Source organism: Anguilla anguilla, chromosome 1 (assembly GCF_013347855.1).
Source record: "Anguilla anguilla isolate fAngAng1 chromosome 1, fAngAng1.pri, whole genome shotgun sequence".
Lineage (NCBI taxonomy): Eukaryota > Metazoa > Chordata > Actinopteri > Anguilliformes > Anguillidae > Anguilla > Anguilla anguilla.
Genome location: NC_049201.1, coordinates 31,526,940 through 31,546,616, shown reverse-complemented (window position 1 = coordinate 31,546,616; position 19,677 = coordinate 31,526,940). Strand labels below are relative to the sequence as shown.

General features: G+C 40.7%; 1 protein-coding gene across 2 annotated transcripts in view; it reads right to left on the bottom strand.

Moving 5' to 3' along the window:
- Window positions 1–19,677, bottom strand: part of LOC118233950 (uronyl 2-sulfotransferase-like) — a 49,301-nt gene extending 29,624 nt beyond the window's left edge. The window contains exon 1 of one of the 2 annotated variants that reach the window (XM_035430132.1): window positions 19,052–19,677. In XM_035430132.1, coding sequence (XP_035286023.1) covers window positions 19,052–19,304 — 253 coding nt within the window. In that variant the 5' untranslated portion in view covers window positions 19,305–19,677. The remainder of the gene's footprint in view (window positions 1–19,051) is intronic. The other variant, XM_035430140.1, reaches the window with a different exon arrangement.

The following is a 19,677-nucleotide window of genomic DNA, read 5'->3' as shown; positions in this document are numbered from 1 at the left end:
CACTGACTCAAGAACTTGAGAATCGGTTCTCAGGCGTGGGAGCAGAACTCATGATGGGCATCCAGGCGTGCCACCCAACCTCAGAGGCCTTCCTGTCTGAAGAGTCCCTCAAACACCTTGCCACACACTATGGAATCCAACTACTGTCACAAGAGGTCCTGGTAGCAAAACATTTATTGGTGAAAAAAACCAGCAGAAGCCATTTCTGACATACTCAGTGTCTTCAAGCTCCTTGACGTTGATATGTTTCTGACCCTGAAATCAGTCTTCCAAGTGGTACTGACCATCCCTGTAAGCAGCTGCAGCTGTGAATGATCTTTCAGTGCTCTGCGCCGGCTGCACACATGGTTAAGGAGCACTATGGGCCAGGACAGGCTCAATGGCCTGGCACTGCTGTCCATTGAAAAGGAGTCCCTGGACCATGGCAAGGTGATTGATACTTTTACCCAACTGAAGACAATACGGTACAGCCTGATGCTCCCAGACAGACAAGTCACAGAGACAACGAGAGAACAGAGAAGACACAAGAGGAAAGAGGAGTGGAGAGAGAGCAGGAAAGACAAGAGGAGAGAGAGACAGAGAGAGACAAGACACAAACAGCAACAAGAGAGGAGGAGGAAAGACACTGACAGACAACACAAAAGGAAGAGGAGAGGAGAGAGACTAGAGAGGAGACGAGAGAGAGACAGCAACAAAAAAGCAAATGGAGAGGAGAGAGACAGACATGACACAAAAGCAGCAGAAGAGGAGAGAAAGCGTCCAGAGAAGAGGAGGAGCAAAATAGAGGGAGGAGAGAGATAGAGACAGATAGCAACTGGAGAGAAGTGAAACAGAGAGAGGAGAGAAGAGAGAGACAAGACACAGAGAAAACAAAAAGAGTAGAGTAGAAGAGAGACAAGTGGGGATGATGAGAGGAGATGAGAAAGACAACAGAGTCACAGCTCAGAACCAAATGAGGCCTACGGCATGCTTCCAGCTCCCAGCCCTGAAATTCTAGTTTTATTTCTATTCTGTTTTCTATTTCTATGTTAATTTTTTTATGGTTGGGGTAAGGATTAAAAGTTATGTTTCTTTACTTCAAGTACAACAATAAATCAAAATAAATTACTAAACAATTTGTATGAGTGTGTGTATGTGTTTGTCTTCGGCGTAAAACTCCCCTTGGGGCTAAGCCCCTGATGTCTTTGAATCCTAGAAAAGCCCCTGGTCTCATCTATCGATAGACTTCATTATGGATCTCACCCTTTCAAGGGGTAATTCCATTCTAGTGGTAGTTGACAAATTCTCAAAATCAGACCATTTTATCCCTCTGTCTCATCTCCCCACAGCCTGCCAGGTTACCAAGATCATCTTGGGAAAGGTCTTCTGGCACTATCGCCTTCCGGAGGCCATTGTCTCAGACAGTGGCTCCCAGTTCACATCCCAGACATGGAGGGTTTTCATGAAGAAGCTGGGAATAATGTTGAGCCTCACTTCTGGATACCCCCCTCAGGCTTACAGACAGGAGGAGGTGAAACCAATCAGCAACTGGAGAGGTTCCTCCCCAGCCACTGTCAGGACCAGCAGGGTGCGTGGGCCTGGTTCCTACCCCAGAGCAGAGCATGCCCAGAACTCCCTCAGCCACTCTTCAACTGCCATGAAGACACATTCTTCAAACAGTGTCATTGATTACCAACCTCCCTTATTCTCGTGGAACCCAAGCCCGATTGAAGCTCCTGGCACGAATGATTGGTTCCGTCACTCCAAATAGGTGTGGATTGAGGCCCGTTTTCAGCTTCAGTGAGCCATCCACTTCCAGAAGAAGCCGGCAGATCGCCACTGTAGTGATCCCCCAAGTACCAGCCAGGGGGCAGAGTCTGGCTCTCCATGAAAATATCAACTTCTTCCAGTCTGTTGGAAACAGATACTCCTGATTCCTAGGTCCCTTCAGTGTCCTTTGAAGGGTCAATGAGGTAACCTATAAACTTGCACTGCCCAGCCATTATGGGATCTCACTCACTTCTCATGGCTTCCTCCATTGGCCGGTGGTTCCTGGTCCCCTAGCTGAGGCAGTCCCCCTCGATACCCCCCACTCTCCCTGGACTATGATGGTTTACGCTGTCAGGACCCTCCTGGACTGTGGGCATTATAGGGGCCATATTATCCTAAAAGGCTTGGGAATCATCCAGGTGAGACAAGAATTATTATTTCTCTTGGTTAGCAGGTGTTTCCAACTTGCTACTCTCCCATGAATCCCAATTTTGCCCAGTCTTTCTTCTTGTGAAATCATGAATACTTACCTTAGCTATGGCTAGTGAGGCCTGCAGTTCTTTGGATGTTCTTCTGGAAACTTTTGTGACATCCTGGATTTGTCTCTGCTTTGTGTTTGCGGACTGACTAATCCTGGGGAGATTAAACAATGTTCCAAGTGTTCTCCACTGTGGTTCGGGTGGAGTCCAAGAGCCTAAGAAATGGCTTTGTGACCGTGTCCAGACTGATATATTTCAACAGTTTTTTTTCTCATCTCTTCTGGAAGTTCTGTTGATCATGACATAGTGTTCTTGTACAAACCTTGTGATGACTACTTCACTCTGATGGTAAGGTTCAATATGAGTGAGGCTTAGATTCAACAGGGCTGGCTGCAATCAGGCCTGGTTGTGTTCAATCAGCTGAATCTAGTTATCAATTAAATTTGGTTGATGGAGTAACTAAGGTGGCAATTACTTTTTCACATAGGTGATATAGGTGTTTAAGAACTGTTTTCATGATATAAATAAAATAATAAACAAAAAAATGTTTTTGTGTTTACTCAGTTTCCCTTTGCCTAATATTACATTTTGTCTAAAGATCTGAAATCATTCGGTGAGACAAATATGCAATAATAAAGGAAATCAGAAAAGGAGAACTTTTTCATATACATTTCTTAGTACTTTTTCACAGCACTGAATATTAAGGGCTGTTCATCGCTGGATGTGGATGTAAATACCCTTAAATTAAAGTTGACAGTCAGTAGGTTTACATGATGCTTGAAAAAGTTGATTTATTCTATTAGTCCAGCTAAAACTGGATCATGTAAACACTGTAGTCTGACTGATATCGTAGCTACTAAGTCGAATTTTTCAAAGTCGGACTAACATACCGAGATAATGCGGTTCGGGTCGATTTACTACGGTATATATACGCTTTAATCAGACTACAATTGGCCTAGGTGTTCTGCGCATCAGAGACGTGCACAGACATTTTGAGGGGCTGTTGCTCTAACCTGAAAAAAGGGCAACACCCCCCCCCCCCCCCCCCCCCCCCCCCCCCCCCCCCCCCCCAGTGGCGCTGCTGGGTGTGGGCTTCCGGGGCTAAAGCATGCAATCGTATTTATATTTATATGTAGCCTATATTTCTATACACAGTGGCATAGGTTTCGTTTGAACTTTGGGAGGGACCCAGTGAGTGGGGGTCTGGGGGTCCTCCCCCATGAAATTTTGAGGGTCAAACACTTAATTTCCTGCATTCTGGTGAATTTGTATGCACCAATTTGTGCCTTTTCTGCATCAATTTATGGTGGAAATGCTTCTTTCATGTTTTTGTATTAGGGGAGGACAAATGCACGTGTTCTAAATATTGAGGGGGACGTATCCCCTGCACCCCCCCCCCCAAAATCGAATATAATATGTATTGATATAGTGGTGTAGCTAAGTAGGCTATTTAACAATTAGCTAGCTTCTAGCGCTAGCCGGCGATACGCTACCATCATAACAACGCACACAGCACTCATAAGCCAGTATGCACATAGCCACCTCTACAGCATTTTCAGTAATACGGGAGTATGCAGCTGAAATCCTCTATGGAAAGCAACCTCACAGCGGTCTTATCTACGATCAGTAGGTAATGTTGTGCTTCACTTCAGGGTGTTTATTCCGCTGGAAAAGAGAGAGAGCCAACTTTTCTTTTTTTTTTAGTCAGTGATATTTCCTTCTGACCTCTATGATGGCGATCGCGACCACAACATTTATTTTGCCTTTTTTGTATAGCTATTTCCGTGGATAAAATTGCATTTATTATTATTATTTATTATTATTATTTCTTGGTAAAACATTTACTTCATATCCAGGGAGGTAGCCAACTACTTGAAAGTTAGATCACATGTGTAGCCGTTTATTAATACGATTGCATTTCAGTCTGGAAAATAACCCGTAAAACCAGAAAAATTGCTGAGTTGTCTTAGAATCTTTATTGCATCAGAAACGGACGCTGTAACGAAACGTTAACTACGTCACAATTGATACAACAGCTGTTTTAGAATGTCATTGCATTGCAGCCTGGACAAAAATTGGCGTGACAAAGCCACAACAGCAAAAATAAAACAATTTTTTTTTCCTCCAGAGGGGCAGCTCAGCCAAAGAGGGAAAATGGGCTGTTGCTCGGGCAACTTTAGCCCGACCCTGTGCACGCCCTTGCTGCGCATATTCCGTAATTTACATAGCAACTACTGTGGCCAAGTGGAATCGATAACGTATCAGAAAATATATAACTTTAAAAGATTTAATTCTATCTTCTACTGGAACTTTTGCCGTATATTGAGGGTGTGACTTTTGGTGCTGCTGACTATAATCAAATGTTTTTCACATTTACCATTCGATTGAGCAAGTACCATTCAAAGTACATTTTTATGGGTTAGTGCTGTCCGATTGTGCTAGCTACTTCACATTAACCTTGAATGACGATCAATAAAGGCTAACAGCACAGTACCACTTAATTATTGTAACTTCTATCACCACTGTAATGAACTAAAAAAAAGGCGACAAACAACCTTTCCTGTGAGAAATGCATTGTTGAGCTCACTGCTGGCGACATTCTAAAGCTCAGTTTTGCCCTCCCTAGTATCAAAAAAAAAAAAAAAAACACATTTCTGGACGGACAAGAAGACCAACTTCATGCTATTGCAACTAAAGGAGCTAAATATCCTAAAATAAATGGATGGAAGAAAACGCGGAATGGCAAACTATTTGAGTCATGTATATTGGGACGACGACAATAACCCGATTAAATCTCATCTTTGGCCAAATCGAGCTATTAATATAGATTGATTTCAACTATGCATGTAAACGCACTGATTGTGCAAGTTAACCTAGTTTCATTTCAAATCCAATGTGGGGGAGTACCGAGCCAAAACAACAAAAATGGTTTCACTGCCCAAATACACTGTACTGTATATGCACACACATCATACACACGCAGAACTGGCATAAGACACACATACCACATAAGACACACTCATATGCTTCACAGGCACATACCTCATCCACACTGGCAGACACAAACACACCCCAAACACGTGCCCCTTTCTCTTATTTACACACTCCCTTCATGTACCAACACCAAACACACATTCAACCTCTCTTTCAAGACACATGAGCAATATTATTTTTTCCACAAGCAAACTTGCACATATACATCCTCTCTCACATGCAGACACATGCACCATTGTTTCTCTCATTTGCACATCTCACATGCACACATACACATAAACAAACTTTCACACATACGGATATACACAGACACAAAATATACACTCGCTCTCACACACACACGCATGTTGCAGCCCAGTGTTACATCAGCATGGCTCTGACACACTGCCTTAGCTGTATTCCCCAGCAAGATCAGGATCAGTCTCCACAGCTGTGGAATCTGATACGTGGGCCCCAAATCTTTCCGGGACTTCAGTTTGTGCACTACTGGTTAAATCACTGGATATGAGAACAGAGTACTGCAGATCCAGGTTGCAGTGGTACTTTACCAGAATTTCTTCAGTAAAAGTACAGCTATGTAAACAGATACATAATGCAGTCTGCTCAAAGAACTCATTGATCAATCGCTAATGTCAACCAGGAAAGTTTCCCACAAAGAGTAGGAGTACTACAGTGCTATGAGAACTCCCTCTCACCCATCAATACAGAGCCCATAACACTCTGTGCAGCTGTTCTGGCCAAATTCCCAATCTGCCTCTTTCAACTTGGCCAGTGTCTTATAGCTCCAATTAGCTCCATCCGGTGTCTAAAATAGCATTGTCTTTATTATTGCATTCATCAGTCACACATCATAGATGCACTGCTGTAACAACCTACACCGTTGTAAAGTTTAAGCTGGCAGTATACTCAGTAAGAAGAAAGAACTTCAGGATTGAGAACCACCGGCGAACATGTCCATGAACACTGTTGTTGCTATACTCAGTGAGAACACCGCACCATTTAAAGTCACTCCACACCGCTGGGGCATGAATAATTACGAATAATTACGAGGCAGCTATTAACCGGGGCTGGAATCTCGCCCAGACCTCCGTCTCGCGGCTACGCCATGGATGTATAAAGAGAAGCGCTACGCAAGATCACAACACAAAACAAAAAGTTTAAAGTGTTTAAAGTGGCTTTAGTTTATCTAGCTATGCAAAAGAAGAAAAAAGGCGAAGGAGATGGTACGTTCGCCCTCTAAATCTGAGTAGGATGGAGAATGGAGAGTTTTGTCTGTACATTCGGCAAATGTGGAGTTTAGACGAGGGGGTCCACTTTCTCTTATTTCCGAATGTGTGCTAGGCATTTTGATGACTTGCTGAAACGAGTAGCACCATTCATCAAACATGCGGGAACTCACAGAATTCCCATCTCTACAGAAGAGAGACTGGCGTTGACTCTCCGTACATTAGCATGTGAAGTCTGCCCTCTGAACTCTCAACTGTGACGTAATCAACCATGTAATATTTGGACCAATAGCTGAGAGGGGGAGGTCTGAGAACAAGACAGAAGTTTTCCAAAAGTTCTCCCTGGAGGCCGTCACACACTGCACCGTACGAACACACAAAACCGCATCTTTTTGTTCTTCAGTTGTTCTCATTGCTTCGTTTTGCTCAGAAAGTTCTGCTTCTTACGAAGTATACTGCCTACTTTAGACTCTTCACACTTTTGATGCAAAAACACTGTCTCAGTCGGTAAAACCACTAGAGAAGAAAAGCAAGACAGGGCTGAAACTGACATCCCAGACTGATGATTAATTAGGGTATTTTAAAATCCAATAACTGTCCACAACAAGTCAAATAACTGCTAATACAACAATGATGGCACTGATATCACTAAAATACCCCTCTGATCCCCAAGCAATCAATCTGCTCTTTGTATATAGGTTAGCAAAAGACAATTATGCATTATGGGTTATTTCCGTTGAGCTGAAAGCGTTTTCCAGAGCATTTGAAAATGAGCATTTTTATACACATAAATTGAATTTCAAACGTGAAAAGTACAGAAAAGCAACTTCTTAACTTATAACCAGCAAAATCATTCTCTGAATTAGACATTCTAGTGCCATGTAAATGACCTAGAAGCCAGCTACTACCCGCTCTATAGCTTTTTAAACGTAGTTCACAGCTTTCTTCTCGCTGAAATGATGTCTTGGCTATCCTGCTATGTACCCAGTTACTTTCACTTGGCGTTTTTGCATTGACCAGGAATAGAAGCTTAGCGCAAGATTAATCAATTCGTTATTGGAGCTTTGTTTGTTTATTGGAAAATGCTTGCACAAAAAACACTGCTGTAATGATCAGGGTGAGATCTGTATGTGTGTCTGCGTGGGAGGCTGTTTGTGGATGACATAAGTTCCCTCCCCTTTACACTTCCCTGTGAAATTCCTTTGTAAGCTTTGATGACTGAAAGGGGTGCTGGGGATGCTGTGGTTCATTTCATCCATATGCAAATTACAGCAATTACTTACTGCTTACAAGCCTGATTTACAGCAACCCTGACAGCTGAGTGCAGGTCAGAGTACACAGCAAAGTAAAACAAGATGTTTGATTGTTTGAAGTTACTATAGTTTGTGTGATAAGTGACCATTATGAACATATTTTATACACAGAAGCTCTCCAAAAGGACACCATTTGACGGAAATACAGGGCTTAGTCAAAACGAGAGAATGGGTAAATAAAGAATATCTGTTTTGTGGTGTTCCAGATGGTACCACCTTCCATGGAATTACCATCTGGAAGTGGAATATGGCTGTGAATGAAGATATACACAGTATTTGGTGCCATTTGGAGCGGTTTTCGGGACATTTCGTCCCACCTTTGGGAAAACGGATGTGAAATATTACTGCTTTGTTCAATCCACACAAAACCGTTATCCTGGTGATTATTCTGGGGAGCGATCAAAAAAAGAAATCTGGTTTCATCCAGTATCCGAAATAAATACAATCACTACAGAATAAAGAAAATACAAAAAACAATGTTTGGATTCCTTTATAGTTTCTCAGAAAAAAAGTCCTATATGTTTAAGGAGTGAGACTCAAAGAATCAGGGATTCGGTCATTCTGGTACAAATGTTCTTCTTTCTTCAAGCGGGGGGGGGGGGGGGGGGGGGGGATTCTAACAAAAGACATGGATTTTAAATGAGGTTTAAGAGGTTAATGGCCTCCATTACTGTGGCCTACAGGTAACATAAATTTGTAAGGACTTTGTTGAGATTTCACCCCTTTTGTGAAAAATGTAGTAATAACCACATATTTGCTCCAGGGGCCCTAGTAAACCTTTCACAATTTTTAGGCAAAAATGCTCCAGGATGTCTAACAGGTTCAGAGAGGTTTATTTATGCATACATACAACAGGATACAATGTCATTTTTTTTAAAAGAGTGAAATATTGCAGTAAAGCATTTGAAACCCATGTAGAACAGTTAAACCATAACTAAATGACTGGCTGAACTGTCTTCCTTAAACTCCATGACATTCATTTAATATAATGAAAATGCCTTATAGACTTACCATTAATATCCAATATTGCTTCCGGTCAAAAGACCATCAGCATTTCCCAGACCCTGGATCAATTTTGGCATGTCCCAAATGCTTGAGTAAGTCGCTCTGGATAAGAGCATCTGCTAAATGCCTGTAATGTAATGTAAATGCCTGTAATGTAATGGGTAAGCTGACTTTCGATAAGTTGTTAGGGGCAGAGACCAGCATATATACAAAGACATATTTGAGTTCAAACATAGATTTAAAGAGCAGTAGAAGCCTACTGTAATGCATCACAAGCTTCACAACTGTTTGCTGATGTAACACTGACAGTAATGAAATGCAGGGATGACATAATATAAGGGGTTTGATTCTATTACCATTATATAGGGACAGACCAGCTTCAACTTCCAGTGAACCTTCTTCACTGGCATTTTTATTGGGAAATTACTTTCCTACTGAGGAAGTTTCTCTGGTCTTTTAGCTCACATGAGCAGTAAATCACCTCTGTCAAACATCAATTTGCATGTTATCATTTATGTAGAATTTAAACCACATATCTCAGTCGTACAGCAATCCACACAAGAATGCAGTCTGTTGCATTCAGGAGAAAAAGAGAAAAAGTTCTGGTGATTATCTAAAACAGGACTGAAAGCAGTTTGGCAGCCATTCACACACACTGAGTGAGGCAACACAGGTGTTCGGAAGAGCGAGTTCCCTCATTACATTACATTACATTACAGGCATTTGGCAGACGCTCTTATCCAGAGCGACGTACAACAAAGTGTATAACCATAACCAGGAACAAGTATGACGAAAACCCTAGAGAGAAGTACCGGTCCAAGTACAGGGAACAACCGCATAGTTCAACTTGGACCCTGATGGTTAAACTGATTAACACTAACAACGAGAACGGCAACAACGCAATCTATGGAAAAATAAAAATAAATAAAAATACAATTAGTCGTTAAGACAGGCGCATCAACTAAGTCACCTACTAACCAACTAAGACCCTCGACGGCCATACGTGTGATACAACCAGCCATGCAATCTCTGGCATTAGGCACACATAAAATAAACTTTCACTTTGCTTTTAAACTTGTTTGTTGCAAGTGGTGAATTCTTGCATTGTCCTGACTTTGATTCCATGAAGAGAAGCTGGTTCCTAACACATGTAACTTCATTCATTGCATTGTCTTTGTTATATTTAATTATTATTCCTGTTTTTGGCTTGTTTGTAATATTTTATATTGATGTTAGATTTCATATATATTTTTATTATTTCAGATCAATCTTAAATATTAAAGTTCCTCAACTTTCCCTATTCACAATAAATAGGGAAATGGTATTTCAAAGTTAATGAATCATACCAAACAATTTAAATGGTCATGAGCTATGGTTAATGAATAGATCATATTTGACAGTACAATTCCCTAAAAAAACATATATTTGACAGTACAATTCCCTAAAAAATCTTGTTCTTGGTTCACCTGACTGAAAATCATTTCTAAATTGGCTTTCGTTCTTGCAAACAAATAGCATTGCAAGACAGACAAAGAAATTGACCAGCTGAAAAGTTGGCCAGCTGAGACCAGCCGCGAGCTGAAAAGCTGTTGCTGGGTTTGACTTTCTTTTGTCTTTGTTATTTTAGTTTGTTGTTTTAGTTTATTGTTTTCACCTGGAACCTGTGAGGGGGAAGGGTGAAGGTGTTCATTTATTTGATTTTCATGTGTGGGTGCGCTCTCTCTCCATGTGGCAAATGATGTTCTTCCTGGAACTGCCACATCTCCCTCCCATTGGATGTCACACCAGTGTGACAAATTTATTTTTAGAACTTAAAAGTAACTACTATCTACACTTTATTAAACTTTCAGTAAGGTAGTGGAAAAAAACGTTAGAAATAAACCATTCCTTATTATAGTTTGCGTTATAGGCCAAATAAATTTTCTGTTAGTCCTGCACATTTCTATTTATCTCCTGTTCTATTTTTGCCTGTACATGGGATTTGAGTAAGTCTGCAGAATTTGGCCTCCTGCTCTGCCTGAGCAACAAAACTGTTATAAAGCAGCTTTCATGTTGCTGATGGAAGAGGCACAGAGAGCTGCTTCATGGCTGCTTGACACTCCACATACTCCGGGGAGTCCTCCACACAGCCACTGTTTATTCATGTTAATGGGAAGGAATTTAGTCTTGTTTCTGGTGAAAATATGAATTGGTTCTTCTCTTGATGCTCACAATCTAAACCACATTTAAATAAATGTTTAATAAATACCAGGGGTTGTTCAGTAGCTAAGTAAGTAGATTGAAATGACAAAAAAGGTGTGTTTTGGTGGTGAAGGCTTGCAAGGGCATTGGCCTACTGACACTCAGTCAAGCTGTTTCATGTTGGACTCATTCCAAATGCTACATCAAGCCCCCTTTTGTGTTTGTGCTTAAAACTATATATAGACTAAACGAGAGAACTACAATGTGGGTTTCTTAGTGCCAGGGTAACTATCCCCCAATATACTCTCAAAAATGCTGTTTATGTTGTATATCAGGATAAACTACAATGTAAGTGGGCTAGGCTGGCATAGGATTCTAGAACTATAACTGTAGATTCATGTCCTTGAGTGGGTTATGAAAAGCTGCCTGGATGCCTTGTCACCTATTCACAGTTCCATATGAGCCCAAGGCAAACTTACTTTTCATAAAAACTGAAGCAGAAATGCATTAGGTTTAGAAGACTCCATACTCTAACAAATGTATTGTAAAAAAATATTGCTGCTTTTTTCTCTATGCACACAAAGAGGTGTTCAATTAGTCACTATTCATCATGTTTTGGAAGGCCACAGACAGCTTCAGTCCTCTTTGAGAGAAGCACTTCTGCTCTCCGTCAGTGCCCTGCACTCATGCTTGGAGAAGCTTGCCCACCTCTTCCAAGGTATATTAATTCCCTTTAATTCAGCCCTTTGAACAACATATTCTCAGTATTAAATAAGTAAATTAATAAATGTATTCAATATTCAAATTAAATTCAAATAAAATCCTGATTCACTCATTTAATTCTTTTGGTGGGGATTGCTGATGTGACTTCATAGACTGCACATTTTATTTAAATGGTAATCTGTGTTTTGCTCAGGAACTATATAAAGAAAAGCCTTTCAGTCCGTAATGCATTACCTTTAGGTGTATTGCATAATTCCGCTAGAATAAAGCAGAAAATCTGCTTTATTCAGGTCATCTGATTTGAAGGAATGAATAACATTAGATTTATAATAAACAAACACCTCAAGCCTTGTGCATTGTGTATGTCTCCTGCTCCTCAAGCTCTAACTTTATCTCACTGCTGTAAACTCTTTTGAAAAAGAAGATCATACAGTTTTGCTACAGAAACCTAACAGTGTCGTAAAAGCTAATTCTGATAAAAACCTTGTGTGTAATTAAATAATATGGGGAAAATGCAAGCCATGTAATGTGTCCAGAAAAGTAGCCCATATTAAAGTAAATAATATAGTGGCTACTCAACAATGTCCTGAAGTCCGCCAGTGACCTCTCACTCACATCTCTGTTCCATCTTGCATGTCATGCACATACCCCAGTGAGTCCTGCACCAGGAAATACTGGAAGTGACATCCATTCAAATATGATAAACGTAAGTGTACTGTTTCCAAATTTTCCAAATTTTTTCTATTTTTCCTGCCAAAGATAGGGCAGTCTGATTGACATGACATATAAAATGTATTGCTTCAAGCTATGTCTAAAGCACATTAACTGGCTTTGCGCTGAATCACTTTTCACATTCTGGTACATAATCAGAATGGGAACTTCAGTGGTAGAATAAGGATGGACCTAGGGCCACACCTTCAAATAACCAGCAGTGGTCAGTAAGCAAATTGCTGCATTAAGAAATCTGTAATTATTCTAAGATGCTTTCATGGTCTTCTATCATGCTGTCAAGCTCTAGGTTTATTTAAATGCACATACTATGTAATGGATTAAATAGGGTTAAAATGCAAGCCATGTAGAAATGATCCCAGATGAAAGTAAATATCATAGTGACTACTCAATGTCCTGAAGTCCTACAGAGATCTGTCCCTCAAACCTCTGACCTCTCTTTGTCATAGACATGCCCCAGTGAGTTCTGCACCAGGAAATCCCGGAAGAGACATCCTTTCAAATAAGATAAAAACAAGCTTACTTTTTGCAGTTTTTTAAATTACAAATACAAAGGCTATTTATCCTGGCAAAAATAACAGCTTAACAAGCTATTTCCCTTGTTTCACTTTGACTGATGTGTGCTAGGAGTACCTTGCACTAAAAATGGCCAACATGGTCCATCAAAGAGGATTCCACAAAGTTGCAGTTGTTGAAAAAAGCAAATACATACACAAAAATAAATTAAATGTTTAGATAGACTTAATTAATTCCAGATCCTGAAGTAAAATGGCCCTATAAAAAGAAGAGCATGGCCTTGATGTAAGTAGGAGCACAATTACAGTATCTGTGCCTAGCAGACTTCGACCAGATTACCAGGTGGGTATTTCCCATACAAGCATTCAGACATGAAAACATCCAATATTCCTGAAGTCTATGGACATATAACGTCTGTATCCAGCCAGCCAGTTAAACACCCAAACCCATGGCTGGGTGTCTGTATGAAAATGACTGTGCATCCCACTAAAGAAGATAAGAAAATACTGGGGATACATTTAAAAAAAAACATTTAAGGTATTTGTTAAACATTTTGGGGTTTTACCTCCTGACACCGTGTCCTCATATGAGGACATAACATTTTGGCTTCCCTGAGCTCTATACAGCATTTATCTTAACTTGCAAGTGTTGTACTCAAATAAGGTTGCTTGGTACTATTGATTGCACTAGCTGCCAGCACAATCCATGGTACTGTTTGAAAACAAGATGGCTTCAATCACAATTAATGTACTGTATGGGAGAAGAGCCAGCAAAGCACAAATTTTGAGAAACTGCATTTTTTGATGTTGAAATATGTTTATTTATAATTATAAATATTAGTTGTTTGGTATGGCATGCAAAGTTGACACTTTTTAGCGATAGGCACGACCCAGTATGCCATTAATCACAAAGTACTCATATGGGGACATTGGGTCTTCATTACCATGAAAGTTCATACATAGACTATGAATCATATGACTAGCTACCATTTTTAATCACACTCCACACTCACTATTCAACCTGTACGTGTATTTTATTTTGTACTATTTTGCATGTAAAATTAGTCCACATTGATTTTAACATTTTAATAGCTTTATTATTACTGGTCCAAGCAGCGAGTTCGGTCAAAATATGACCAAATGGCGATCCAAAAAATTTGCAATTCCGCAAAGGATTTTGTTTCGTCAGCGCTGACAACTTGCGGGTGAGTCAGTTCACCAGTGCACTGTAGAGTTGAGGGGCTTAGCTAGTTTCTGTAAGTGGACTGCTTCAGGATGAACTGATTAGAGACCAATTGGTTGAACACACAAATAATCAAAAAATTAGAGAGAAACTACTAATGTCCCCTGATGACCTGACACTCAACAAGGCTATGGAAATAGTGTTCCAAATTGAATCCAAATCCCCCTTTCAGGCCATGCTTGTGACAGCAAGTAAAGCATTCTTCACGGCCGTTAAAACCTACTTCCCTCCATGACAGCTCTGATGTCAACTATGCCGGGTGCTCATGCTGGCCAGCACGCTGGGGCTGTGGGAATTGTGGTTCCACATCACATGCTACCAGAGCTCAGAACTGCCCTGCCAAGGGGCAGAGATTTCAGTGCTGTGGTTAACAAAACCATTTTGCCAGTGTTTCCAGTCCGCCCCTGTCGACTCTTCAGAGCAAACGCCATTTCCCTGTGCTTACCTGGGACCTACAACAATCCACTTAGTGTGTTTGACCTCCACGCCATTCAAAACATGCGCCATGGAGCTGGATGGTGTGTGCCAACCACTACTGGTGGAACATCGCAAGCATAGCTTGTGGATTCTGCACCATAGTACCCAGCCTCCAACGAGTATGTGTATTGACCATGGCTTATGACGGCCATCTGGGCATTGTGCAAGTGAAACAAAGATGCTGGGATCTGGTCTGGTGGCCGGGCATAGACAGGGACATTTTGGTCATGATGAGGGACTGTGCAGCCTACCTTGTGAGTGGGAAGACTGGCCATACAGCACTGCCTCCGCTGCAGCCACTGCATTGGCTAGCCAAGCATTCGGAACAACACCCAGCCCAATATCTGTGGAGAACTCCATGGGGTCCCATACCACCAACATTTTCTCATGGTGGCCTATGAAAACGGTCAAAGGTTGCCGCCACTGGATCTGTCACCACCTGCGTGATCACGGATTTCTTGAAGTCGCTGTTCATCTGAAGGGGTACTCCCACAGCTATCATCAAAGACAATAGCCCACAATTCATATCTGCAGAGTTTGCCTCCTTCTTGGGAAAAAGGGGCACCAAGCACATCCGTACATCCATGTACCACCCTGAGGCCAATGGGGTGTGGAGAGACTGAACCAAATGCTAACAAATGACATCAGAGCCCATCTAGCTGACGACTTTCCATTCTCCACAACATGTCTTCACACCCTATTGCACTATCGAGCCAAAAATTCCACAAGTGACAGCTCCCCAGTGCTCCTCATAATAGCACGTGAACTACAGCTGCCCTTGGATCAGTTGCGGGTACAGACAGCTCCAGCTTCACCAGCACGGGGCCACCATAGAGTCACGGACCGCCAATACCAGATGAAGCAGGGCTACAATAGGGCATGATGGGTGAAAACGCTACCTTTCACAGTCCTGGACTGGGTCATATTTTGCCACCGTTTGAGGGTTTTCTCCCCACAGGGAGTTTAACTGAATTGACCCCACCGTGACCACAAACTGCTGTCATTCTGGTCCATGCCTATGCAGATTACCGTTCGGCCTGGCCCGGCCACTTCCATTTCTCTGACGGATTGCGGTGGCATGCGAGCTCCGTTCAGAAAGTAACACCACCTGCAGCTGCAGACCTGAGGGCTAACATTGACCAAGGCTTTGCAGCAGGCGATCTGGACTTCTCAGACGAGCAGGTTTTAATCCCATTTGAAAACCCAGAGGACCCTGCTAAACATCCTGCTGCTGGCCAGTGCGAGCTCCACCCCGGCAGGGCTATCTCAAAAACTACATTACTGACTGTTTACTGACTTTTCAGTAAGCACTTAGCCTGTTATGTGGCAGAATAATCCACCTGGCTATGTAGGTAATCTGGAAATCTACCCATATTACTTTAGTTTAGCTGCACGTTCAGTAGCGATGGAATTAGAGTGTTTCTAAGATTTTGGTTTTTCACCTGTTCACATTAGTATTTGCTTTCATTTAGTTCTCTATCTCAGGTGAATGATTTTCATAGTGTTCAGGTAAACCCTTAACAGTTTGCATTGTTAGGGGGCATTCCTTAATTTTTGGCAGTTCTGTAACTTTCCTCATTTTTTTAACCATTTCCATGATTTCCATGTTGTACCAAAACAAACTTCAAAGAAATAAAAATGGACACAATGTTGTGTTTTATTATTTTAGTAGGCATAATGCGTTAGTTTCACATTCTTAAAGGCAAAAAGCATGCTTTCTTTCCGTGATGGACCAAAATGATAAAATGTGCACTGGCCAATCAATGCATTTTACCTTAATATTTGTTTCGCACTCGAGATCAAGTAATTTTAAAAATTCTTTTAAAAATGTTTTTTAACACTGCCACATTTTAATTTTTACATGATTTACCACAGCTGCTCTGTGACTTTAGCCAACAGGCTATTTTCTGTGATAAACACCCAACCTTAATTATGCATATCATTAGGTATATACCGCACCATGGGGTGGTGTTAGGTGATGTTTTTATTGTACATAGGCTAATATAGTGTGCAATAAAAACAAAGAAAAATAGCAAAGGACAGGGCAACTGAAAATTTCTGAGAATCAATATAAATAATTAAAATAACTCGATTAAGATCATCTTAAAAAAACCTACTGTAAACTAAAAAATCCTTACATAATACACAATTTTGACTTGACGCTGTCGTAACATAAAGAATGAAACTAAACACGTCACGCAAATTTATTTTCCGGTAATATTTTTGCCCACATAACCGACTGTTTTAGTGCTCTAGCAGTCCTTATCTGTCGAGAAATTGAATCTTCGAGTACTCAGTGCCCATCCCTAATAACTACGTAGTACCTTCAAGGCCAAAGGAATAGACAAACTAATTTAAAATGTCCAAATAAATTAAATTCTGCCATTTGTTCATGTCATCCTCCCAGTCCTGAATGATGTGGAATAGATTTTACATCTGATCTGATCAGATTTTCAGATGTATGTTTGCAGCCGGCATTACTTAGGTAGCTAGTTAACCTTAATAAAGGGAAACTGATCAAGGGAATGGAAGTAGGCCTACCTTAGTGGTTCCAGTAAAGGTCCAGTGAAAGTCAATAGTTGTGGATAAAATGGATTAGAACCAATTTAAACCAAATCTGCATATTATCTGGATTGCAGTATCTATCTAGATTTACAAAAATAACTGTGATCACTGTGAATTGTTTTTATCAAGTGAGTTTTCCTTCTAACTATTTATGCAGGCTACCTAGCTAACAAACATGTTGTTATATAGTTACCTCGATTGCTGCTCCATTTAAATTTGTATAAAGTTAGCTTCAAAAACAATACCTTGTGGCAAGTTAACTACCTGACATTTTACCCAAGATCTAATATAACTGACTGTATGGAATGCAAAGTAGACATCCTAGATTTCTGTGCAACTGGAGCAGTCTGAAAAACAGCCGTTCTCCTTGCATTCAGTCAAATTTCCCCCCGACCTTGCTGTATGATTGCATAATTTTTGGAATGATAGGTTGAATCAACATTGTGTTGTTTGGCCTTCTCAACTAATTTGAGAATGTTCTGGTATGTTATTAATTTATCCTTTGTATTATTTCCCACCATAGAAAAATAGCAATTTTTAAATTTTTTGACAATTGCAACCTTTTTACATTTGGGTGCTTTATCTACATTATCTACATTTAGCTTCTTAAAACCAGTCCACAATCGCAACCCCCCCCCCCCCCCATCTCGGTCCATAATTCCAATTCCCCGTGCCTGGGTAGGGTCAAATCTGGGCTTCCAGTAAAACCAAATTTAGTCTCTGGCTCGCAGCAGTTCAGACTACGGGCAGTTTCCAGTATGGTCATAAATGAGAGCCAGCAGAAAATTAATTTGAATTCCATAACTTGTATTTGTATTCAAATATTTTGAATGTGTAATGTTTAAACAATTATATTTTAATTTTAATTTGAAATACACTTCAATTTGGATTTCACTGTTTGAATTTGAATGTAATGGTTTGAAACTGAATTTGATCTTCATTGCACTCAATTTTCACTTTAAATTTCAAGTTAGCATCATCTATTTACAGTGAGCTCCAAAATGTTTTGGACAAAGACGTATTTCTTTCTTGATGTGCCTGTGCACTCCACAATTTTAGATTTGTAATCAAACAATTAACAGGTGGTTAAAGCACACATTCTCAACCTTTATTAAAGGGTAATCTTATAGCCTACACTTTGATTTCACCATGTACATAACCTGCTTAAAGATGCACTGATGTGTCTTAATCTAAATAGGGTGGATTCAGCAAATGTTGGACACCTTTTGTAGATTCAGCAGGAGACTTTCAAAAACGTTTTTACTGACCAAGCCCACTGTAAAGACGTCAGTCCAATAAAAAACAATTGTTGAATGACAGTAACTATTGTAGCACCAATTCAAGATTATTTTTTTTTTGATTGGCTGTTGATTCGTACATAGCAGAGTAATGCAAATCTTAAGTGTCCTAATCCTGTTGCTGTCCCACATTTGCTGAATCCACCCTACACTTCAGGACACACTGAAAGAAACTCTTGAAGTCTTCCATCTATTCCGTTAATGGATTCCAAGTCGGTCAGTCAACCCCGTAGCCTATATATGATAGCCTACTTAAACCCAAACCTGCAGTAGCCTATATGGGTAGACTTTTACATGGATAATAGAGAACATCGTTGAATGACTGAACTTGCGTCAGTTGGTGGGCTACTTGAGGCTACTTGGATGTGCTCAAAAACCGGTGCTAGTGTGCTATTAAGAAAAGTGATTCAACAGCCGCACACCAAAGACTGAAGCTACAAGCGTGCCGCTACACGTCCGCAAATACAGAAGACTGCAGTTAGAGAGGAGATACATTTTTAAAAACTTGAATGGTCAATCTGGTATGGCAAAGACTGGACACGGCAATATCCTACCTAAGAATAAACGGTGTATCTTACCAAGATATTGTCGGATATCCAGAAGAATTTTGGGGGGCCCTCCGTTCAATTGATAGAAGACTGAACCCACACAAAACAGCAGCAGCGCAGTCATGCAGAACCCATAAACTCGAAGTGAAAATCTCAAGAAAATCACAGAAAGCAAATTGCCCTTCTTGTTGTTTCGATCTCTCGTGTGATTCGGGGTTTGACATTTCCGGCGGGGACTGTTGCTGTAATTCTTCATCATCTCCTCCTCACACGAAGCCGCCGAGACTGGTGGTCACCCATTAGCCACTGGAAAGTTAAACTTTTTACTTTGATGATATTATAAAATGTACAACACAAATTGTACAACACAGACGTTCATCTTAAGCAAGCTGTTTGCTGGCATTCATTGTTTTTCTTCTTCCCTTATTTGCCCGTTCTTCGACTACGTCAGGGATATTTCTGCGAATGAAGTGTAGAATTTGTCAAAGCTTGGAGGCTCCTGGTGCTGGAGCGGGGTGTCACATTACCGAACGCAGACGAAAGTGTGCAGCGGTTGTTTGCACAGCGAAATAGAGACACCTTTCGGTCCGAGTGCGAAATATTATTACAGGAAATAATAAAATGAGAGGATT